Source organism: Colletotrichum fioriniae (genome assembly GCF_027942845.1).
Source record: "Colletotrichum fioriniae strain IMI 355084 chromosome Unknown scaffold_3, whole genome shotgun sequence".
NCBI classification, from domain to species: domain Eukaryota; kingdom Fungi; phylum Ascomycota; class Sordariomycetes; order Glomerellales; family Glomerellaceae; genus Colletotrichum; species Colletotrichum fioriniae.
The window spans coordinates 1,030,785-1,053,706 of NW_027076839.1; the positions used below are offsets into that span (position 1 = coordinate 1,030,785).

The 22,922-nt window shown below is 52.9% G+C and overlaps 9 protein-coding genes across 9 annotated transcripts; 3 read left to right on the forward strand and 6 right to left on the reverse strand.

The window, feature by feature from the left end:
* Positions 1-526: 526 nt before the first annotated feature.
* N0V96_003170 (uncharacterized protein) lies at positions 527-1,915 on the forward strand (the record flags this gene model as incomplete). Its single annotated transcript, XM_053190946.1, has 3 exons — positions 527-593; positions 1,154-1,369; positions 1,521-1,915. The coding sequence occupies 3 exons, from the start codon at positions 527-529 to the stop codon at positions 1,913-1,915; spliced, it is 678 nt and encodes a 225-aa protein (XP_053051371.1).
* Positions 1,916-3,365: 1,450 nt separating this feature from the next.
* On the forward strand, positions 3,366-4,604 carry N0V96_003171 (uncharacterized protein; the record flags this gene model as incomplete). Its single annotated transcript, XM_053190947.2, has 2 exons — positions 3,366-3,859; positions 3,908-4,604. The coding sequence occupies 2 exons, from the start codon at positions 3,366-3,368 to the stop codon at positions 4,602-4,604; spliced, it is 1,191 nt and encodes a 396-aa protein (XP_053051372.2).
* Positions 4,605-7,817: 3,213 nt separating this feature from the next.
* Positions 7,818-8,756, reverse strand: N0V96_003172 (uncharacterized protein; the record flags this gene model as incomplete). Its single annotated transcript, XM_053190948.2, has 2 exons — positions 7,818-8,398; positions 8,486-8,756. 2 exons carry the CDS (start codon positions 8,754-8,756, stop codon positions 7,818-7,820), a joined length of 852 nt encoding a protein of 283 aa, XP_053051373.1.
* A 1,766-nt stretch (positions 8,757-10,522) lies between these two features.
* N0V96_003173 (uncharacterized protein) lies at positions 10,523-12,209 on the forward strand (the record flags this gene model as incomplete). The annotated part of the gene is made up of 4 exons (XM_053190949.2): positions 10,523-10,903; positions 11,008-11,215; positions 11,317-11,702; positions 11,769-12,209. 4 exons carry the CDS (start codon positions 10,523-10,525, stop codon positions 12,207-12,209), a joined length of 1,416 nt encoding a protein of 471 aa, XP_053051374.1.
* A 388-nt stretch (positions 12,210-12,597) lies between these two features.
* N0V96_003174 (uncharacterized protein) lies at positions 12,598-13,546 on the reverse strand (the record flags this gene model as incomplete). The annotated part of the gene is made up of 2 exons (XM_053190950.2): positions 12,598-13,213; positions 13,287-13,546. 2 exons carry the CDS (start codon positions 13,544-13,546, stop codon positions 12,598-12,600), a joined length of 876 nt encoding a protein of 291 aa, XP_053051375.2.
* Positions 13,547-14,487: 941 nt separating this feature from the next.
* On the reverse strand, positions 14,488-15,446 carry N0V96_003175 (uncharacterized protein; the record flags this gene model as incomplete). The annotated part of the gene is made up of 4 exons (XM_053190951.1): positions 14,488-14,571; positions 14,714-14,808; positions 14,932-15,103; positions 15,192-15,446. 4 exons carry the CDS (start codon positions 15,444-15,446, stop codon positions 14,488-14,490), a joined length of 606 nt encoding a protein of 201 aa, XP_053051376.1.
* A 1,157-nt stretch (positions 15,447-16,603) lies between these two features.
* Positions 16,604-17,291, reverse strand: ISC1_2 (phospholipase C type enzyme; the record flags this gene model as incomplete). Its single annotated transcript, XM_053190952.1, has 2 exons — positions 16,604-16,789; positions 16,884-17,291. The coding sequence occupies 2 exons, from the start codon at positions 17,289-17,291 to the stop codon at positions 16,604-16,606; spliced, it is 594 nt and encodes a 197-aa protein (XP_053051377.1).
* A 536-nt stretch (positions 17,292-17,827) lies between these two features.
* On the reverse strand, positions 17,828-19,601 carry N0V96_003177 (uncharacterized protein; the record flags this gene model as incomplete). Its single annotated transcript, XM_053190953.2, has 3 exons — positions 17,828-18,759; positions 18,834-19,257; positions 19,596-19,601. 3 exons carry the CDS (start codon positions 19,599-19,601, stop codon positions 17,828-17,830), a joined length of 1,362 nt encoding a protein of 453 aa, XP_053051378.2.
* Positions 19,602-19,946: 345 nt separating this feature from the next.
* On the reverse strand, positions 19,947-22,622 carry N0V96_003178 (uncharacterized protein; the record flags this gene model as incomplete). Its single annotated transcript, XM_053190954.2, has 1 exon — positions 19,947-22,622. The coding sequence occupies one exon, from the start codon at positions 22,620-22,622 to the stop codon at positions 19,947-19,949; it is 2,676 nt and encodes an 891-aa protein (XP_053051379.2).
* Between the last annotated feature and the right edge of the window lie 300 nt (positions 22,623-22,922).

Below are 22,922 nucleotides of genomic sequence, written 5' to 3' on the forward strand. Positions count from 1 at the left end.
TGGTTTCTCCCACTTCTGGTAAATTGGAAGACAGAGCAGAAGCCGACAAAGATTTCCAGAAAGGGTTTGAAGTCGGAAACATGTAAAATGCAAGCAAGCCAGCTATTAAGATCTCCTGTATTCCGATCTCCCCGAAGGCCCAAAGGGACCGGTGATTATGCCACCACCCGCTTCAGGAAACATCGTAGCATTCCTGTTAACCAATCGCAGTGTTTATGAATTCAGTTTTATTACTGTCAGCTACTTGGTCCCTGGGTTCAGTGGCGAGACGAAGGGGAAGCGGGGTGTGCGGGGTGGACAGGCACCTCGGTAGGCCGCGGACGGGATGAAACAAGGTTTCTGTGACACTCATCCGGTCTTCCCATATTCGCCGACGGAGTTCTTTAAGCGCAATGATATCAGCTACATATATATATATAACGCCCACTACGGTTATATGAAGCGAGGTCTGAGGGCATACAAAACGCCGTCTATCAGGGTGGACCGGCGAAAATAAAGCTGATCAACTCAACGTTATATCGGCTCAATGTCGCGCTTCGAAATCAACGATAAAGACCTCGTCGGTCTCAAAGACAAGGTTGTCTTAGTGACAGGTATTTACACCTCGGAACTATCTTGTTTCTTTGTCCTGGGTTGAACTGCATTACTGTCCGGGCACTCAGCCAAGGAGCCTATGTATCATATCAGCGACTATTTGTGGAGGATTTATGCTAACTAGACCACTATCAGGCGGCTCCTCTGGTATCGGACTAGGAACGGTCAACCTACTTCTCTCTCTGGGTGCGCGAGTTACGAATGTTGATTTGAGTCTTCCCAAAGCGTCGGAGCCTGGCGAGCCGTCTCCAGTAGATTCTCATCTAACCTTCGAGCCGTGCAATGTGTGCGATTGGCAAGCTCTTCGTGGCGTATTTGCGCGAACCGTAGAGCGAGAAGGTCGCATTGATGCCGTGTTCGCAAACGCCGGTAAATATGCCTACCTGTAGATTTCTTCTACTTGGGGTTGAAGTCGCCAAGTTGGGGGTCTCCACTTGATTGCGAAGCCATTGAAACTGTGGCCACTGCACTCGAGGCAGAGGCTTCATTGACCCGGGGGTTGAGGGCAAGGAGAAGGAGTTCCATGAACAAAGACTAGGGCTGACTTCAGTGGTACTAGGAGTTGGAGCCCGGACCCGGTTCATCGACGATGAGATTGATTCTGTTGATGGAGAGTTGAAGGCACCGGACCTGAGTTGCGTTGAGACGAATCTTCTCAGCGTAATTTCAACAGTCAAGCTCGCTGTTCACCACATGCGCAAGCAGCAAACCGGAGGCAGCATTGTCCTTACTGCATCTGTTAGCTCTTGGACAAGATTCAAAGCTGTTGATTATAGTAAGTATCAATTTGATCGCCATTTTACGCCTACCCGTAGATGACACATGCCACAGCACTGCTTTCTCTTTTTTTTCTTGCAACAAGGACAGTGTTGATTGGAGAATACTTACGATTTGAATCGCAAGACTAATACAAGCGATTAAACTAGCCACGTCTAAGCATGCTGTGCTTGGTCTTATGCGCAGTCTCATTCCGCATTTGGAAGAGCTTCCTGTTCCTATCAGGCTCAACTGCCTCGCTCCGAACTGGACCAAGTCCGGTATTGTGAACGAGGAGATGGTGTCCCTCACGGGACTCGCTCTGAATACACCGGAACATGTGGCTCAATCGGCTGTCTTACTCATGGTCGACAATAACAGAAACGGAGAGGTGATTTTCATCGATGGTGGAAAGTACTGGGAGATTGAAGAATCCTTGGGCGGAGCTGGCGTCGGGAGCTTCGTCGGCCCTTCGCTGCCGGCCGGCAGTGACGAAGGAACGGATTGGGACCGCTACTTGGAGTTTTCCAGAAGGATGAATTTAGCTCTGAAAGGTCCTCAGTAATGCGCAACTCTTCCTTCGCAGGTGGTATATAAAAACACAAGTGCTGATGCTAACGAAGGCATTGATACTGCACCGCTTGGCGATAAGATACAGACACAGAGCGATACTCTTACTAGTTAGTACATTGAGAAAAGAATCTATCCGGCAGCGCTTCGGCTTCAGAAACTATGGGAGATTTGCGACGATTGATTTCTCATATCAAGTCATCCCCGTTCAAACGTACATTTCTTCGCTGGCGCCAATAAGCATAGCTGCATACGTCCACTTTTATAAAATAAATCCCGAGTTTGGGTACAGTTTTGGAATGCTCGTGGTCATATCTCTGTGCACATACGAAGAATGTAACGTTCGATTGTCGATCTTCAGCCTCGTGTACGCCGTGTAACTCGGCATTCTATCAGGTGTGGCGGAGGGTAGCAGCAAGGCAGCGTGCATCCGATAGAGGATTCAAAGTCGTTATATCGTTTCAATATGCATGAACGCGGAAGACAAGATCCATAACACCCTTCGAAAGCCAGTTCAGAATCTGCTTCTCAAGAGGGAAGTATCAGGCTGGGTTTCCGTGTGAGCTGAATCTTACATGCATAATAACGCGCCGACGAGGGTTGGAACCACTCCTGCTGAAGACGCCACAAGTCTGAAAGATGGTGGGCTGAGTCTATCAGCTCAACACTATTGGGCATCGCTTTTAGCATCCAAGACAAGAAAGCCTCACGGCTTCCAATCGGTCTAGTTCGAGTCCTCTTTTGCTGACCCAGAGGGACTGGTGGCTGCAATATTGCAGCAGGCGTGAGAATGCCCGCGACCCGGTTGCCTCACAGCCTTACTTCAAGTCTCCAAGTTGCGGAAGGGATGTTCCTGGGTTCCCTCCTTATGTCAATCCATACCTTTTATCCTTCTTTGTTTCCCTCAGCAAGGTCATCCAGTCCTCGGAGGCTGTAGCGCATTACACACCATGGCAGACACAGCTCGCAAAGCGCGCTCGGCAATCTGCCACAAGTGTCGTGCTACGACCAAGAAACTTTTCACCTGTATTCAATGCAATAATCTAGCATTCTGTGACGATTGCTGGTCCGAGTGGGAACTACACGAGCCGGGCGCTGTCGGCTGGGATGGTCGACCGCACGAGAAATCCAACCCCCAGGTGGTCCAGAGACTGCGCGAGATCCTGGAACCCACGCGCTCGGCAACAGAACACGAACTCGAATTTCAATCTGATGAGGATACCACATGGTTTGGAGTTGGAAGAGACTCATCCAACCAACCCATATTGCAGGATTACGGCCGATTCGCTACGTTGATGAGCGATAACCTATCCCCAGACCATGGGAATCGTTATCCTCAGCTCGTGTCCTTCATTGGGCAAACAGGCTAGTATTCTTGGGGTTATGTTTGTGAAAGCACAATTTACTGATTATCCTTAGGGGCTGGGAAAAGTACGCTGATCAAAATGCTGATTGATCGCCTTGCTATGCTTGACCGCGGGGCAAAGTATCCGTCGCCCGTTACCTCGTCCAACAACGACCGCCTTCCGACGACAGGAGATGTCCACCTGTATGCTGATCCGATGTCTTACAATACCCAAGCGCCTGTGTTATATGCAGACTGCGAAGGCCTGGATGGTGGGGAAGCTGTGCCAGCAGGTCTGCGGCATCGCACAAAGGGGAAGGAGGAGGCTCTTGGGATCCTCAACGATGTCACAAATGTCATGGGAAAGACTGGTCTGGGCAGATCACCAAAACCATCAACTGCTAGCCGCTCTTCTGGTGTCATTGACACATCCTCCAAACGGAAGTTCGGAAAGTCACGCTACGCATCTCAAAGGGACCTCGAATGGGCAGTAACACCAGAAACAAAGAAGAGAGAGTACGCAGTCACGCAGCTCTATCCCAGACTACTATATACTTTCTCAGATGTGGTTGTCTTCGTTCTGAGAAATCCCAGGTAAGACTTTGCCAAATTCCTATGGAGAAATGCTTCTAATTGATATAGGGCTTTCGAATCTACCGTTCTCGACAAACTTTTGGAATGGGGCTCGGCTTCGATCGACAAGTCGCTAAACCAACCCGCTCTCCCCCACGCCGTCATTGTCCTTAATGCAACAGACAATGTGGCTGATGATGAATGGAATATCGAAACGGCGACTGCCCGTCTACTTGATGATATCAGCGGAGCGATTTTCCGCGAGCCTCGATTCGAAGAGCAAGCCAGGCTTTGGCAGAACATTGGTCGAACCATCAACACTACCAAAGACTTACTCGACTGCTACTATGCTTCAATCACTGTGATCCGAGTTCCGTCTCGTGGTCGCTACATGCTCATGGACGATCAGATGGGAAAGCTCTTTGAGTTGATCAACAAAAGATGTCAAGCGTCTTTGCTGACCAAGAAGCGTGTTCGAATGCTAGCAACTGCAGACAAGTTGCAGGTCTACCTCCACGCAGCTTACGACCACTTCTCTCGCGATCTGGATACCCCTTTTGACTTCGTCAAAGAAGCACTGAAGCACAACCCCATTCCACAAGACTTCAGTGGTAACATCTTGAACTTGGCGATTTCAATCAGCAATAATTCGACACAGATTGCTCAGCAAGGTGGAGGAACTCAACGAATCTTCGAAAAGATGGTGCCGATGATATCTTCTTGCATTATGCTCGACTCGGTCCGTCAGAACATTTTGGGTAAATAATAGTGTCTCTCTCCGGTCTTTCAAAGTGATACTGACGACTTGCAGGAACCCCTGTAAGACTTCTCGACGACGCGTACGTGGATTTCTGCAACGTCGCTCTGGAGGGCTATGCAGACTTCTATGCGCCATGCACCTTTTCTCATCCCAAGTATGGAAAATGCTACAACGTCAAGTTCGGACACGATCCGAAAGGTCACCAGAACAAACATGGACGTATCTTTGCAGCGGGAAATTATCAGTCAGACGTTGACATCCAAGACTTTGCGGGTCAGTGGATCGATCAAATCCGAAATCACCTGCGTCAGCTTCATGCCAAGTTCCAAGAAGCCACCTCACGAGTACGCGAGCAAAGCGAGAAAAAAGTCGCTGCCGATCTTCACAGATATCAACTCAATGACTTCTACTACTCTCTGGGTAGTGTAGGGGACTTTATTAGTCACTCCACTTGCTTTTCGTGCCTAAGAGAGCTCCCTGAGCATCCATTGCCCTGTGGCCATGTTCTGTGTCTACCTTGTGTTCAAGCCTACGGCATCAAGGCCCATACGACAGTGGAGATGAAGCGATGTCCTCTTCATGAAAGGGAAACAATGTGGGAGCCTGCATGGACGGTTGTGGTCAAACCACAATTTGCGGGCGCTCGAGTGTTGTGTCTTGATGGGTACGACGCCCCCTCAGCTGCCCTCTTCCTCGAAACAAGACCGTTTTCACTAGCTGACGTTTGTTATAGTGGTGGAGTACGGGGGATTGTAGAGCTCCAAGTTCTTAGAGCCATCGAAAGAGTGTTCGGTGAAAGACTCCCGATACAGCTTTTCTTCGATCTGATTGTCGGCACAAGGTATGCTCGCCTCATCCTGAGATCGTCACTGAACTTTATCTGACTTTGACGATAGCACGGGAGGAATCATTGCTCTTGGACTAGGGGTCAATAATTGGTCCGTGGAGGAATGTATCAAGACATTCAAACACCTTTGTGCAGACGCCTTCAGGCCACGCGAATTGTCAGGTATCCCGCTGCTTGAGAAGCTTGTCACGATCAATCACGGTAGTATCTACAAGACCAAACCTTTTGAGGCTCTTCTGCGGGAGAAGTTTCAGGATCGGCCGCTCTTCGGGGGAGCCAACGAACATAGCCAGAGCGAAATGCTAACGAAAGTGGCTGTAACCTCGACAACGTCTATTGACCAGCACTCAGTCATTCTCACGAACTACAACAGACCTGATGCGATGGAGGACGGTAAGTGCTTCCCCAATGTGCCGTATTGCTGTCTCGGCTCGCATAAGGCAGAGTACTTTACTAATTGAGACAGAGCTTCCTTATCGGCTCTTTCGATCCAACGAGCCAAGTCAAGAGTTTAAGGCTTGGGAGGCGTAAGTACCAAAGACTCCATGATAGCATTCATAAACTGAAACTAAATATTGAGAAGTGCCCGGGCAACGTCCGCTGCACCTCCGTTTTTCAAATCATTCACGAAGGCAGACACCAAAAGCAGCTACCTCGATGGCGCGCTCTACCATAACTGCCCAGTACTGGTAGCTCACCATGAAAGACGAATGATATGGCCCGACATCGCCGACACTGTGCCTGACATTCTCTTATCCATCGGTACGGGTATGAACGGTCTTGATAATGAGAGCCAGTCTGCTCCCCATAGAGCGGAGATATCGAAGGGCAGCGAGACCGTGACCAAGCGCAAGAGAACATTCTTACCAGTACAGCTAGCTCAGATCGCTGCCGATCGCTTTGATCGAATCCTCTCCTGCAACGCGATATGGTCCGATTTCAAGACTGATGTCCTATCGCAGAACTCACATGTGACCAGAGATAGTCACCGCAGACATATCCGTGTCAACCCTGACCTGCGGTTCAAGGTCCCCCGTCTAGACGCGGTCAATGAGTTGGAGAGCCTGGAGAGAGCGACGAAACGGTACCTTAATTTGAACCGGGGCAAGATCAAGGAAATCGCACACAGACTGGTCGCAAGCTGCTTTTTCTTCGAGAAAGATGCGGGATCAGTGAGACAGGTGAAAGAAGGTTTCGAGTGCACAGGTAGGCATACCATGGATCCCTTCTATTGAGTCCTGGCCTTGAGGCGTTTTGATTTTGCTTGAATTCATCATCACGAAAGACTAACATATGTAACGAAGGCCGCATCCACTGCAGATTTGCCAATTCGTCCAATGAAATGAAATATCTAGGCGAATTCCTTCGCACCTGTCTGAGAGGCGACTTCGAACCATACTTCGTCGTGGAAGAGGCAGGGATGCTGCCTGATGATGCTTCGAAGATACCTGTGCCGGAAGCAAGTATCACTGACATGTATCTCCGAGGCACATTCAAGCTCAAGAGGATTCGTGTTGTGGTCAGCAAAGAGCTATCAACTACAAACATATTTCTGTGTTTGCGAACAGAGCTATACCCACACTCCAGCAACGCATTCCTCCCAATCAGTGGCTTTCCTAGAGAGATGATGAGCGAAGACAGCCAGAGAAAGGGTGAGTTCCTTCCAATCCGATGGGTGTCGATGTTCAGAGGCAACATGAGCGGCTAAACAACTGTTCTATTTATAGCACAAACACCTCGTTCAAACAAGCTTCTGAAAAGTGTCGCTGAGCTTCGCAAGGCGAACACCCAACGGTACAAGAGTATGAGAGAACGTACTGGTGCTGTCTCAGGGATACATGATCATTTGCATGACTCTAGTTCCTCCTTAAGTGTCAAGTCGCGAGTATCAGGAGATTCAAATCGCTCAGCTCCTATGACCCCAAGCGACGTTGGAAAATGGTCGGCAGCGAAAGACGAGTTACTGAGCCCCGAGAAGTTCATATTTGAATTAGAAGCATAGCTGGTTTACGGAAAGCTTGGTACCTACCCAGATGAAGTAAGACGTTGAATTGGGTTCAAGTCGTTCAACAATACGAAAAATGCGCAAACGAGATAGACACAGAAGGGGTGTGAAGTCATAAGAAGATGAGGGAAACAAAACGACCGCTCATTTACTCAGTTTTGGAGTATCCCAGATCTTTGTTTCATTGCTGCATACATTATAACATAATCGAATAGTTCGTGTTATCTATGTGCCGCTACTGAGTCTTATGAGCCTGGAGTCTGGAGATTGAGATCCTTGAGCTTGATTTTCAAACCGTCTAACCAGCGACTGAATGGAGGATTATTTTTAAGATAGCGGCCTACATATAGTCCAGTATATCTCTTATCTACTCTTCATCCGAAGTCGGTTCACCCGGCCAGAAGAACCACGACAAGACGATGAGGAACTTCAAGAAAGCCGCCGTCCATAGAGCACCAGCAATTCCCAAGGAACTGTGTGCAAACAAGCCGCCGCAGATGGCACCAATAAGAAGCAAGACGGGCGCGCCGACCCTACGATTCCGCTCAGCGTTGCGGACGCTGAAAAGTTCCGCGTCAGAGAACAGGTCGCAATAAATACTCGTCAACACGACGCTCGTGAGCGCGTTATACTTGAGCGCGCGACTCGTGACGGCCTGGCCGCAGCTCTGGAAGGCGATGAGGGCGATGGGCACGAGGACGTTCCAGGCGATCTCGTCCTTGCCAGCCGCAGGACCGACGGTCAAGATGACGGCGGCGGCGACGCAGAGGAGCGTCTGGGCGATGAAGGATGCGCAGAGGACCCAGCGCTTCTTGGGGGAGAAGAAGCGGTGGAAACGGCTGAAGAAGAAGGAGCCGAGACAGAATGAGATGAGCGAGGTGGCGGACTTGATCCAGCGGGTGGATTCGGTGGGCGCGGCGAGGCCGAGGCCGATGTAGACTGTGTTTCCTGTTTTTTTCCGTTCCGTGTCAGTGATGTGGAACACGAAGCTTCGGGCCGTTATTGTGGGTAAGGAAGGCTTGGAAGGGATCTTACCTGTTTGCATAGACACAAAAGAGCCCCAGATGGAGATGGAAGAGCTGTCGAGCAGGCCAGTGATAATGTAGCATGCTAGGAGAACTAGGTCGGCCCAGTCACGCTGCACGTCTGTGGTGAGCTTCTTCCGCAGAGACTTGGAAGCTGGTTTCCGGGCACCGCCGCCGCCGCCTAGGAGGGGCTGCTCTTCGTCGGCGTGGGCGTGCGAGTCGCCGTTCACGACTGGCACCGAGTTGGTGACGGACCCGTAGTTGCCGCCCGTTGAGCTCATCTTTGCAGACTTGTGGGTGTTTGGTTGGATAGGCGCGCCTCTGATCGCCACGTAGAAATGTGGTTGAGAAGCAGTAGCTTTAGCTTCACTGAGAACGGGATGCCCCTCGAAAGAGACTGGAAGCTCTGACCAAGTGACGTTGGTTGACGAAGAACTCTGCGGATATAAATAAAACTCTTTCTCAAGTCGACATGGATTTGCCGAGGATGGGGGGAGAAAGACAGCCGGTGGGTGCTGACGCGCAATGTTTGTAGTATCCGTAGTACTTTGCAAAGACTGAAGACAAGCCCAAAGGCCAGAAACTCGAACACTCCGGATCTGCCGTGGTCCACGCGCGAAAAGTTTCCAGGTTTCCAGCCTGGTTTATATGGGCCAGAGGGCGGAAAGCAATGCCGAAAGAAAGCCAAGACCAAGAGCGATCTATCCCCGCTCGTAAATCTCTCGGCGGACGGTTCTAACGGAATAGAAAGATGCCATTCGACGGACCGGGTATGATCTGTGACTTTCGGGCATTTAGGGGGCGTGGGATTCGAGCAACAATAGTGAGGGGGAAACGCGAGAAGCTGGGACAAGCATGAGCAAGCCCATCCGAAATAGCCTTGAGGGACTCGAGCTAAGCTCAGTCAGAGAAGGGATGTGCAGAATGTCACTGCAGTCACGCAGTGAAACTGGGGGCCTGACAACGCCTGGCCGCGGAACCAGCTTCTTCTCCAGGATCTCCGACATATGCCCCGTCCAATCGATGGTTCTGGAGATGCATTGGAGTTGCATTGGGAGTAGAGCTCAAGCCGCAGGAACCTGCGTCATGGCCATGGCCTGCTGCAGACATCCCGCCAACGTCGCAGCGAACGATGGAGAAGGGCTTCCGCAGCTCACCTGAAAGGCCAATTGGGTTCCGTTAGGTGACGAGCTTAAACGCCAGGCCACCTCAGTGCGTCCAGTTTCTCAGAATAGACTAGGGAATAGTCCGTTACTCCTCCTCTCCTCTCCCCTCCCTGGCCCTGGCCCTGGCCTACGGCAGGCGTTCCTCTGTTCTCCTGGTACGCCGGCTATCACTGGGGAGGCATGTTGACTGGTTCATCCCCGCATGGGCAAGATGTACCACGCCCATCGCTCTGCCGCGTTTCAGCCAGTGAGGGGGAGCTCTTGTTGAACATTCCATGCAAGGTGGCGTGCAGCAGCAGCAGCGCCAGCTCTCGAAGCTGCTTGGTTCGGCGAGGTACCTTACTACATTGCCATTGTTGCTACAGCTGCGGGGGAGCTTGGGTCTCGGGGGTGGTTCGGCATGTGCGTCGACGGATTGGTGGGTGTGTAGCAGACGTGTAATCTTGGTGTCTGGTGTGTGCCACTGTTCGGTTCAACCTGCAGACTGCAGCGATGGGCGGGTGAGGTGATGCGCCGATGACTACGACAGAGGGATGGTTCCCTTCGTAAGCTCCCCATGTTTACGTACTACGACTTGGTTGCGACATTGGCGAGGCCGAGGAAGAGGTCAAGGCATTGGTATTGGCATGGCTAAGTCGGATGATGAGCTTTAGAAAGGGGGTATAAAATAGCCTCTGGCTCCCAGTGTCACGAGCTGGACGTCCTGGTTCTTGAAGACTTTCCTCCCTGTGTCTTATTCTTAGCCATTGAAGAAGGAGAAACGTCAATTGTAGACCCAATTGACCCCATTCCCCTTCTCTTCTTCGAGCTACCATCTTGGCACATCGCGTCCCCCCAGTCCCATCGCAACGATCCCCATCACCATAAACTCTTGGCCCAGCATGCATCTCACCCAACCCACGGCAGCCAAGCTGTTGCTTCTCTGGGCGTCAGCCAGCGAGCTGTGCTCGGCGGCACCGCACTTTGACAGCCCCCGTGAGCGTCTTCTCCGGGGCATGGACATCCCCGCGAGCTACAAGAAGAAGAGCACCAGCAACCCGTACGTCCCGGGCTTCAGGGATCCCAATGACGGCGCTGTCGACTCGGTCGGCGACGGCCTCGACCCGCTTCCCTACCGCAACGGCCTCGGCGCCTCAGTGCTGGGGCCCTGGAACAGCGAGCGCTCGCGTCAGAACCCGGATATGGTGCGGCCGCCTTCAACGGACAAGGGAAACATGCCCAACATGCGCTGGAGTTTTGCGGATTCGCATATTCGAATTGAGGTGAGCACTCAGTGGTTCGGAGCCAATGGAACTAGCAGAGCGGCATTGCAGCCACCACGCATGCCCCCATCCTTACCAGACTAACACCATCTGCCAAATGACAGGAAGGCGGTTGGACCCGACAGACGACTGTCCGCGAGTTGTCCACCAGTGTCGAGCTCGCCGGCGTGAACATGCGTCTTGGGGAGGGCGTCATCCGAGAGCTTCACTGGCACAAGGAGGCTGAATGGGCGTACGTCTTGGACGGCGAGGTCCGCGTTACGGCTCTCGACTACGAGGGCGGCAACTTTATTGACGACCTCAAGAAGGGCGGTAGGCACATTACCTCCATATCCTTTCCGATTGCTTGACGCTGTTTTTCAACATTGATCATGCGATAAGGGCAAGGAAGGCTAATATTTGCTTCTCAATAGACCTCTGGTACTTCCCGTCAGGCGTCCCTCACTCCCTGCAAGGACTGAGTCCTAATGGCACCGAGTTCCTCCTCATCTTCGACGATGGCCGTTTCTCTGAGGAATCAACCTTTATTCTGTCAGATTGGCTTGCGCACACCCCCAAGTCAGTCATTGCCGAGAACTTCCACCTCGAGCCCGAAGTGTTCAAACACCTACCCGAGGGCGAGAAATACATCTTCCAGGGCACGCTCCCGGGCCCTATTGACGAGGAACGGCCCAAGGGCAAGCACGCCAAGAAGTCCCGCTTCAACTTCACCCACAGGATGCTCGACCAGGAGCCCGAGCAGACGTCGGGCGGCGAGGTCCGCATCACCGACTCCAAGAACTTTCCCATCTCCAAGACTGTAAGATACTAAAACCTCGACGCGCCTCTATGGATGTTTAAGGACTGACAGTGATGCTTCTCACAGGTTGCTGCCGCTCACCTCACCATTCAGCCGGGCGCGCTGCGCGAGATGCACTGGCATCCCAATGCTGACGAGTGGTCATTTTTCATCAAGGGTCGGGCCCGTATTACAATCTTTGCGGCTGAGGGTACCGCTCGCACTTTCGATTACGTCCCCGGCGATGTCGGTATTGTGCCCAAGAACATGGGTCACTTTGTCGAGAATATCGGCGATGAGCCCATTGAGATGCTCGAGATCTTCAGGGCTGATGAGTTCCGCGATTTCTCTCTCTTTCAGTGGATGGGTGAGACGCCTAAGAAGCTGGTGATTGATCACCTGTTCAAGGATGATAAGGAGAATGGTGAGAAGTTCTGGAACCAGGTGAAGGAGGCAGAGAAGGATCCCATCACCAAGTTTCAGAAGGATACAGGTTCCTCGCAGTCGGAGAGAGTGGAGGAATTGTAAGATGGGTTATGTACGCCATGTAAAATGCTGTATAGGAGTATAAAAGTATAACATCGCATTTATGATCGGGTTTCATTTCTTCACATCGCCGTGACTTCAGATCAAAGCAATGGTAAACTAAACAATAACACTACACGACGCCTCGATACATGCTTAGCAAATCGATCGCGGCGAAGAACTACGCTTTCTCTACAGCTCCATAACCATAACTACTCATTCAATTCGTGAGCAGACTTGATTGCTTTCGACTTTCCAGTATCAATGACAACAGCCGGATCCTCGGGGTCTCCATCGCGAGACACTTCATTTCCGCGTTTCGTGGTGATGGACGTCCTGTCAAGTACCGCGTTAGTCCTCTCTTCATTGTGACTGTGACAACTTGATTCACTTACTTCTCGCCCTTCACGTCAAGGACCTTGCCCTCGGGTTGACCACTGCCCCAGTTCCAGCTGACGGTGTCGCCCTTCTTGGGTCCCTTCTTGGCCTTCCCGCCGCCATTCTCCTTGTCGTCACCTTCCTCGCCTTCGTCCTCCATCTCCTCGTCGCCGTCCTCGTCCTTCTCCTCGACCTCTTCTTCCTTGTCTTCATCTCCATTCTTCTCATCCGACTTTTCAGTCGACTTGCCCTCGCCCTGGCGCGTCTGTCGCTTCTTGCCGGATCCGTTCTCCTCGCTGGCATTCTTGCGCTTGTCACCGGCCTTCTCTTCGCTCTCGTCCTGGGCGTCTTCTTCAGCAGCCTCCTCTTCCTTGTCATCTTCGGCCTCTTCCTCTTCCTTCTTAGACCCGTTTTGCTTGTTAGACCCATTCGACTCGGCCTTTCCCTCGTCGCCATTCTCTTCCTTCTTGGTGGACTTTCCATTCGACTTTGAAGCGCCATTCTCTTTGCCCTGGGCCTTGAGGAAGTCGTGTCCCCAGTTCTTCAGTGAAGCATACGATTTGGTCTTCTTCACCTCCTCGGGCGACTTATCACTATTCGACTTGGACTCTTGCGCCAAGTGACGCTTGCTATTGTCGTATCACTCATTAGCTTTCCAAGACGTCTCACACTTCACCCTTGCTCCATCGCAAATATACTCACCAATACGCCACGACCTTGCGCATGTGCTCAACCTGCTCATCCGTGTACTCGTCCTCCTTCTTGTCGGGGTTCGCCTGGAGGATCTCGACAATCTTGCGCCCGCTGTCATGTCCGACCGACTCGCCCTCCCCCTCAGCGTCGTCCTTGGGCCAACCCGCGCTGTTGGAGTCATCTGACTTGAGCCAGGACTCAAGGTCCTCGGCTGTCATGTTGACGTACTCGTTGAATTCGGAAATAACCTCTTCCTTGGCCTTGACCATTGTGGCGGTTGTAGTATACTTGGTTGGAAGGGATTGATGGGTAGTACAACACTCGAGGTAGGGATGCAGCTACTTTTCAAAGTCTCGTAGGATAATAATGATCGATTTCACATAGCAGTAGTAGTAAGGACACTCATAGACAAGGCGCCCCTCGCAAGGAGGACCCAAGAGCTATTTGAATCAAACTCAATTCACTTACCTCATTCATCATCATCCCCGTCCTTCACCTCCGCTCTCAGTCCTAGAGCTCAGGCCCAGCCTTTCCCATTTCCTTTTCTTGCTGCTTTTCCACAATTAAAGGGTGCCCACAGATGCGTTCACACAAACACAGGCCGGACGCGGCCACATTCGTCATGATGTCTCAAGCTGAGGGTGGTGTCGTCATAGAAACCCCTTGCATAAGTGGCACAACTTACGCCGTGGGCGCGTCTGGCGGTCGCACTGGTGCAACATAGGGGAAAAGTCATTGAAGCTTATGGCTGGCTCATGGTGTCGAAGCTACAGCTCCAAGCTCCAAAGTTTAAAGGTGGGCTGATAGCTGAGAGCTGAGAGCTGAGCTGTAGCTCCGGAGGCTTGCCGTGAGATCTACTTCCATTGACCAATGATTTGGTCTCCTCGATTATGAGCTCTGACTTGTGTCTGCTTCACCATTGAGGTCTGAGCTCATACAGTCAGTTCTCACTTCTCAGTTCCCCCGGTTTATGATGCCGCTTGCGAAAGTCACCGGCTGCGATACTGACATTGACACTGACACAAGACATCCGGCAGTTGCATGGAATTTTTTGTCTGTTTTTGTAGAAATACCACTATTTTACCTTTGGCACCAAAGACCGCTCTTGGACACTCGAAGACTCTCACCTCAATTCTTCCGTTCCTGGCCAAGCGCCAGGCACAGATTCTTCGCGATCTCCAGATGCAGCGTTTGGCGCATTCCCCATGTCTCATGCGAACTGGCAACCGGTTTGATCCGTCTTGACAACGTCTGCGAGGTTCGAGCCGAGCTGGCCGGCACGCGCGATCCAGGCCTGTGGAGAATTTGTTTCGTTAGCAATGCATGCGCTTACTGTTACTAGGCGCAACGCTTGCAGAACATTTTCCTATCCGTTTATATGTACCATTCCATTCCATTGCACTTCACGGAAGAGAGAAAAGAGAGGAAAGGCTTACATCGAGAACCGCGTCCTCTGGATTCCGCTGGCGACTGAGCACGAACAGCGTTGTAAAGTTGCTGGCCTGCACGAGCGCAAAGTCTGGGGTGTAGTCTGTGGAAAGAGGATCACACTGTCAGCTTGAAGTACCTTGACAAGGTTTCGGCCCCGGCATGGAAGAGCAGCTCCGTGCCTGAGTTCGCCCTCCCTCACTCATGGGGGGTGCATTGCGCGTACCTTGAACAATGTAATTCGGACCGGCGCAGTCGGGACCGGGCTGACCGGGGAACTGGACGCGAAGGACGCCCTTGGCCCCGTACGAAGGATCGGCCGGCGCGGCGGTGCCCAGGATGTTGATGGCGCGGCCCCCCGCTTCGCAGGTGTTGTTCACCTTGACGGTGCCGTTATCCTGAGTAACGAATAAGTGTTAGCCCATCACATATGCTCCCAGAGACATGTATCCGAGTGCCTCGGGATGACGAAGAGTGTGTGCGCACGTTGAGAGAGTACTGCGCAAAGATGCACTTGCAGCCGGCGGTAAAGGGCGCAACGGTGCCGGCGACCTGGTACCAACGGCCCAGGTAGGACTCTAGGTCAAAGGCGGCATCGGGCGTAGGGTAGAAGCATTTCCCGTCCCAGGTGGACTGGACGACGTTGGGGATGCTGGGGGAGGGCGAGGTATCATTTGTGACTGCGACGGCGGACGCGACGGTTGCCCAGGAAAGGACCGCGGAGAGGATGGACGGTCTCATCGTGATGGCTTCGTGGGGGAAAGATGTCTAATAAGTAGAGACAAGTCTAATAACTCTGGCCGTCGCGAACAATGTTTGGTACTTGATCTAGGGTCGCAATGATAAAATGATGCCATCGCGGACTCATTCCATTGTGCGGCTCCCGATCCCTTTTATCCAATTCATCCTTCATCGTAGGGTTGTCCCAAGGCAAGAGCAACAGTTTTCTCATATGATGATGAGCGCGCCAATGCTTCGCTCGCAGAACTCAGTTCTCCGAGGTCCGAATCCCAGGCTGCCAAACCCGCTGCATTGCCCTTGCAACTTTGTAAGTATTCGAGCAATTCAGTGGAACAAAGAGAGCCCAGCAACTTGCTCCAGCTGAGCAGCACAGAATGGTGACGACACTGATGCCTCTTTGGGCTATGAATTCGTTCTTCGCCAAGTCGGTTAGCTGCGCGGCCCTGCAACGATGGGGTTCCTGTGGGCTCTCGTAGCTCTTTCTCGGCACTCCATTGTTTGTTCCTCAAAAGCGCAACCAATGTCCCGTCAGTATTGGAATTAGTAGCGGTTGCTGTGCCTCTTTAGTGGGCTTCAAGAGCTCTAAGTACGCCTCGCCGATCGTCAGGGCCTCGATGGCATGGTGCCGTTTTCTCCGCACTATGACGCCGCCAATCGGCGATTTCAGCTTTGGATCTGGAATTGGATGGTTTGATGTTTCTGATCCGGAGATCCTGAGCTAGGTATCGATATGTTTTCTCGATGCACATTGAGATCCACATGGCCGGGACCCGGTGCAGAGGTTCAAGCTTCAGATAGGGAGGAAGGGGAGGAAGGGGAGGAAGGGGAGGCAAACCGGAGTGGCCACCGTCGGGCGCTGACAGAAGGGTTCTATTTACATTAGTATAGGAGTGAATGGAACGGGTTGAACGAGGTCCTCTGTAAGAGTTGCTGTCGAAAACGATATCTATGAGAAATTTGAATTGCGGCTATTTACATAAACGTACTTTATTGGAGTGTTTACTGCCCAATCGTTGCTCGTACTGCTGGTCTGTAATAATGTATTTGGTTGTGTCTTTTCCAGACGCACTGCAAGTAAGGTGTAATCGTGGGCAAAGTAACATTCAAGTTGACCCAAAAGAACTCATATTAGACTGCGTTTCTTCAACAAGACTAGCTTAAGCAATGTCCTTGCTCTGCACAATGGTACCAAAAGCATCACCAATCTCACTCAAAGCAACCTTGACGAGCTGCGCCGCATCGACGCCAGGAATATCACGGTCGCCGACCGCATCCTCAGCTACCAGAACGTCAAACCCACGCTGGTCAGCTTGTCTCGCGGTAGTAGACACGCAAACGTGAGCCTTATAAATCATACATCAGCAATCGAACAAGGAGGACTCTTCTTCTTGATTCTGGAGAGTTCAATATTCCGCATGTGAAATAGGCCAAACTTACCATGTACCCAGTCAACACAACCTTCTTGCCCCTCGCTCCCAAACTCTCCAAATGCGCCTGCAAATCCGTCCCCGCAAAGGAACCAGGGAACTGCTTCCTCACAACCTTTTCACCATCCCTAGGCTTCAGCTCGTCGAACTCTTCGGCCAGCTTGGTTCCGCGCGTAAAGAGGGGAGCGCCTTCGGGCGTGTCGTGGACGACGTGCACGATGCTGCTGGGCTGACCGGCGTCGCGGTACTTCTGCAGCAGGGCGGCGATGGCCTTGCGCGAGGAGGTGACGTCCCGGACGGCGAGCTTGCCTTCTGCATACTCGTTTTGGGCGTCGATGATGATGAGGGTGCTGTCGGTGGGTGAGGCCGTCGAGGGCGGGGCGCCGACGATTTGGCGGAAGGATGTTGCTGAGGCCATCGTTTAGGTGAGTCGCTGACGTTTAGTATGAATCTAGAGTTGCCAGAACCGTTGAATTCTTGAATTTTGCAATATTACGTTACTAGGTAAGCTCAAAAAGCGAGAGAGAAGACAGATTCACTTCATGGGATTCTTCAGCTTGTCTTGGTCAGCTAGCAATTGCATGTGGGAGCCGAAGGCGCTGTTTGTCTCCGCACTTTGTCATTGAGTCCCCCGCAATTTGTCATCGATCGCGTTATGCATATTCCAGCTGTTGTTGACGCCATCAGTTAAGGGTCTTGACAAGCTGGGTGGGTGAGAGCTTTTCGGAACTGGCTCGGAATGCGATGAGGGACTGGTCGCGATGCGGTATGCGGAATTGGCTTCCTCAAACTTCGAAGGTTCCCGTACGTTGAACAGTAAATCAGCGGTCGTCATTGAACTTGCTTGAACTACTCCGCGCCTGACGTGACCCCCAGAAGGGCTCCATGCAACGCAACACTTTCATGAGAACATCATCGCCAGCATCAATCTATGGTACTCGTCACGACCGCCATTTACCTCCACTTGTTATCCCACCCAGCCTGCTCAATAGCAAAGGCAATGGCCAGCTCAGAGAACCTCGCCATGTGATCAATAGAAAACACACCCGTCTCATCGTCAACATCCATGGTGTCCTTTTCCGTGTGCACATACGGGTCAAACTCGCCAGGGAACCCGCCCGCAACAGGGTTTCCCTCGGACGCAAACGTAGCAGGGAACCCGAGCTTGGTGTACGACATGTAATCCGACCCGGCGCCGGGCATGAGCTCGTAGACGCTCGTCGTGATGTTGATGTACTCCTCGCTCAGGTCCACAGCCCACTTGGTCAACGGCGCATCCGCGTCCGTCTTGATGAAGCCAATGGACTCGGTGGCATTGCGCGCAATAAAAGCCGTCATGTCGAACTCCATCATGGCGCCGATATTCGCGCCCTCCTTCTTTTTGTAGGCTGCGACGGCCTGGCTGCCCAGCAACCCGCCCTCCTCGGCCGCGTACCAGTGGAACTCGACGGGGCCCTCCTTGGGCACGTAGCCGCTCGTCGCGAGAACGCGGAAGGCCTCGAGGATGCTCACAGTGCCGGAGCAGTCGTCGTCGGCGCCGGGGGCGGGAAGCAAAGGAAAGAGGTAGTTTGCTGAGTCCTGGTGGGCGCCGATAATGGTTAGGGGCTTGGAGAAGTCGCGAACCTTGGGCTCGAAGCGGGCGATGATGGAGGACTGCGGGAACTCGTGGGTGAAGTACTCGAGCGAGATGTGGGCGTGGAAGGGCGACTGGGCGATGATGGAGGCGACGTGGTCGTGCAGCCAGACGGAGCTCTCCTCACCGGTGACGCCGCCGTAGTATCTGTTGTAGTAGCTCGTCATATGCTTGAGGACGTTGTGCATGTTTGTCTGGTTGACCTTCGGGAAGAGTGGCTTGATGAGGCTTTGGTGGGTGATCTTGGGAAGGTCTGTGGTTGTGACGATGTCAGCTGTCTGTATTCTACGAGAAGCAATCTCGACGGGCACTATGATTTGGACTTACTGGCTTTGCCTGCAAAGGTATTGACGTGGTCGGCGTAGAGCTCCTGGAAATCAGTGATGTCGCGGAACTTTCTTCCCTTGCGCCGCAGACGAAGCTTATCGCCCTCGGTCATCCATTCCGCCATTTTCTCGCCATGAACGTGGATGAGTCTCGGCTCGGCAAGCGTGTCCGCCATATCGGGTTGGAGAGAGACGAAGGCGTCGACAGGGTCATCATATTTCTTGAGCGCCGCGACGATTGCGTCTTTGTTCTCCGTCGTGAACATGGGGGCCTTGTCCCAGCCCAAGGTCGCGGCATCATCGTTAATCGTCGATTCAGTAGCGGGAGCGAGTACGCGCTGGTCTTCGTGGGAGCTGAGCACGAGCTGAGAGGAGCCCAGCAGGAGGAGCAGCTTGGCTGACAGGGAGTAGCGCATGACGGGCAGCTTCACAGATGGGCAATGTCGATGGAGGGACTCGCAGAGAGAGAAATACTCTATGGTATAGAAGAAGAGGGAGAAGGGTAAGGTTTGATTTACCAGAAAAATGAGCAAGTCGTCAGCGAGTAACCGAGCTCGGAAGGTCACCAGCGGCCGCAATGATGCAATTCTACGGCACGGAGATCCGTCAGACGGTCGGAGTCAGAGATAGCAGGGGTCCGTCGCAAAAGTCCCCTACTCAAAGTCTCCAAAGTTCCCAAAGTCCCTTTGCGTGGGTGCGTTATGCGGTGGTCACAGCCCCAAGTCAAGGTTTCTACAGCAACAAAACGACAGGCCACCTGAACAGACATTTGTAAGACGAGCTTCAAGAGAGTTCTACAGCCCCGGGTATGGCAATGTTACAAGAATGGAGTGCAAAGATAGTTGATACTTATAGATAAAGTCTTATGGAAATGAGTACTGAAAGCACTAAGCGTTTAGTGTTCTTGTGGCAACCAAAATGTCTTGTACTGGAGGTTACTATGAATTACGTCCAGTCACAAAGTGTTCAAGTAATACGCGGGCCAACTAGCAGCCCGGCTTACAATACGGCAAGCTCAAGATTTAGGCATGTCGAAATTTGTGTTGCAAATTGCAAACCCACCGAGGCTCTCATCAGAGGCACTTCAAAGCCAACATTGTTAACTCAAACGACATCACAGTCCAAACTGCGTTAACAAAGCTTTGGGTGGCCACGCCTCCCTCAATGCCGGAGCAAGACGGCTCTCAAACACATAACTCCCAGACCCGACCGTCCTCTCCTCCCCACCATCCGGCAAAGAAACCACAGCAGACGTATTCAACGGCACCGTCAGCTCCAAAACAAACCTCCCATCCGCCTCAATCTCCCACTGACTCCGGACCAAGCCGTGCGGGCTCAGGTACTCGACGCTGGCGTGTCGCAGGTCCCCTCCCGGCCGAGGCCGAACCTGGAACCTCTTCCACCCGGCCTCAAGCGGCGATAGCCCCCCAATACCGGCATGCATCCAGTTCGCGACGCTGCCGAGTGCGTAGTGGTTGAAACTCGTCATCTCGCCTGGGTTAATCGTTCCGTCCTCCAGCATGCTATCCCACCTCTCCCAGACAGTGGTGGCGCCCATGCGGATAGGGTACAGCCACGAGGGACATCCCGTCTCTAGCAGCATGCGATATGCGTGCTGAACGTATCCCGTCTCTGACAATGCATGCAAGATTACAGGCGTGCCGGCGAAGCCAGTGGAGACTCTGAACTTGGAATACTGCACCAGCCGCGCGAGTCTTGCGGCTGCGGCTTCGCGCTGGGCGGTGTTGTCGTGTAAGTCGAAGAGTAGGGCCAGAGCCAGCGCCGTCTGGGAATCCGCGACGATGAAGCCCACTTTGGTAATGTACTTGTCCTGGAAGAGCTGCTTGAGGCGTTTGTGCTCACTAGCGAGTTCCTCAGCCTCTGATGGAAGATGGATGATGCTGGCAATCTGGGAGACGATGCCTGTGACGTGAACTAGATACGCGTCCGCAACGAGGGTGCCATCCGTCCTAGCTAGACCTGGCTCGGCGGGCGGCGCATTGGGATCAAGCCAGTCGCCCAACTGCCAGAGCGAAGGATCCCATAGACCGTCATCCCCACGTTTGATGGACTTGAGGTAGTCCCTCATACCAGGATACGTCTCTTGCAAGACGCCCGCGTCACCAAACCACTTATACAAAGTCCAAGGCAGCAGTACAATAACATCATCCCACACAGCCTGCGGCACAGAAGGCCAGGGCCCGTCCTTCATAACATTGGGCACCACGAGCGGGACAATACCGCCGGCGTCCTTCTGGTCCAGAAGCACGTCTCGCATCCAGTTGCTCAGCAAACCAACACAATCGTACAGGAATGAGGCCGTCGGGCTAAAGATCTGGATATCGCCCGTCCAGCCTAGTCGCTCGTCGCGCTGCGGACAATCCGTAGGGATAGAGATGAAGTTCCCGCGCATGCTCCAGACGACGTTGCGGTGTAGCGCGTTGACGTCGTCGTTGGAGCAGGAGAAGAAGCCTGTTCGCCGCATGTCGGTGTGCATGACGACCGCGGAGAGTGAGTCCAAGGTCACATCGTCCCAGCCGTCCAGCTCGACGTAGCGGAAGCCGTGGTAGGTGAAATGAGGGGACCAATTCTCTAGGACTCGACTGCCACCGAAGATGGTCGTATCGGTCGCCCTTGCGGCACGGAGGGGTCGCGTTCCGAGCTGGCCATTTTCGAGGACCTCTGCGTGGCGGATGGTGAGGCGGTGGCCGTCTGGCTTTGCGAGCTTTGGGATGACGATTTTGCCAACGAAATTCTGACCAAAGTCGACAAGTGTCTTGCCATTGATGTCTTTGAAGACTTTGATGGGTTTGACGGTCTGCGTGGTTCGGACTGGTGGGCAAGATGCTGCTATGAGGGTGGACTTGGGGAACGGTAGCGTCTCTGCAGGAGTCCATTCGCTGTGGTCGTTGTGATGCCAGTCGTCAACTTCGAGGCCGAGATCGTACGTCTCACCGTCGTAGATGTCGCTTCCCACGATTGGTGAGGGCCGGCACTCCCATGAATCGTCCGTCAAAAGCTTCAAAGCTAGCTCTGTCGTATCGTCGTCGCGGATCTCGAGTTGAGCTAGTACGCCGATGCGGTCGCCGTAGAAGCAGGTCAGGCCCTCACCCCAGAGAATTCGGCCCGCATACCACCCTTCGCTGACTTCCACTGTGAGAACGTTCCGTTGACCAGGCTTTAAGAGATACGCTACATCGAAGACCTGGTACTGGATGCGATGTTGGTAAGCAGTCCAGCCGGGAGCGAGCCACTCATCCCCAATGCGGTGGCCGTTTAGGTACGCTTCGTATAAGCCTAGTGCAGTGATGTAGAGTTTGGTATTACCACCGCCTTTCACATCGGGGCAGTCAAAGACTTTGCGGAATCGGACCGGCCGGATTCCACGCTCGTCTGGATGTGAAGTGGCCCGCGAGGGCGCGGTGATGGGCGAAGCTTTCCAGTCGTCCCGGGAAAGAAGAGCGGCTTCTACGGTTGCTTCCGGGGACCATCCAGAGTCTAATTGGGCATTGTCAGAGGTTCCGTGCGATCTGATGACGACTGTGGCCCTTTCTCCCGATGCTAAAGGAGTGTCGGGCCATGGAACCAGTATCGTTGAAGCGCTCTCGATGCGGAATTCCTGAGCCGGCGCAGAGCCACGTGAGATTTTGATGGCGTATGATGTCTGCTGCCAATTCTTCGCTATAGGCTCTGAATCCACACGCCATGAGATGCGAGGAGTCGGAGAAGAGACACCTAGTCCAGTGGGATGGTGCTCGAATTTCAAAGACTTGATTTTGAGTTGTGCCATCTTTGCAGTGTCGGTAAATGGTGCGAATGCATGTACTCGATATTTAGGGACACAACAGGTTTAAATCAGCCAGAATTATTCCCCTAGCTCTTCGTCAGCTACTTCTCCTGCAGGGTCCCGCCAAGGAGTAAACGATGTTTAACATGATCCATGGTCCCCGGAGATCGGCTCGTGGCTTCGGCTTCCCTTTTTGACTCAAGAGTCCATCGAACCCCGCGGCCGGTGACATCAGCACCGAAACCCCGAGGTCCTGGCCCCGCCGTGCCGGTAAAGTTGAGGCCGAAGAGCACAATGCGCCGG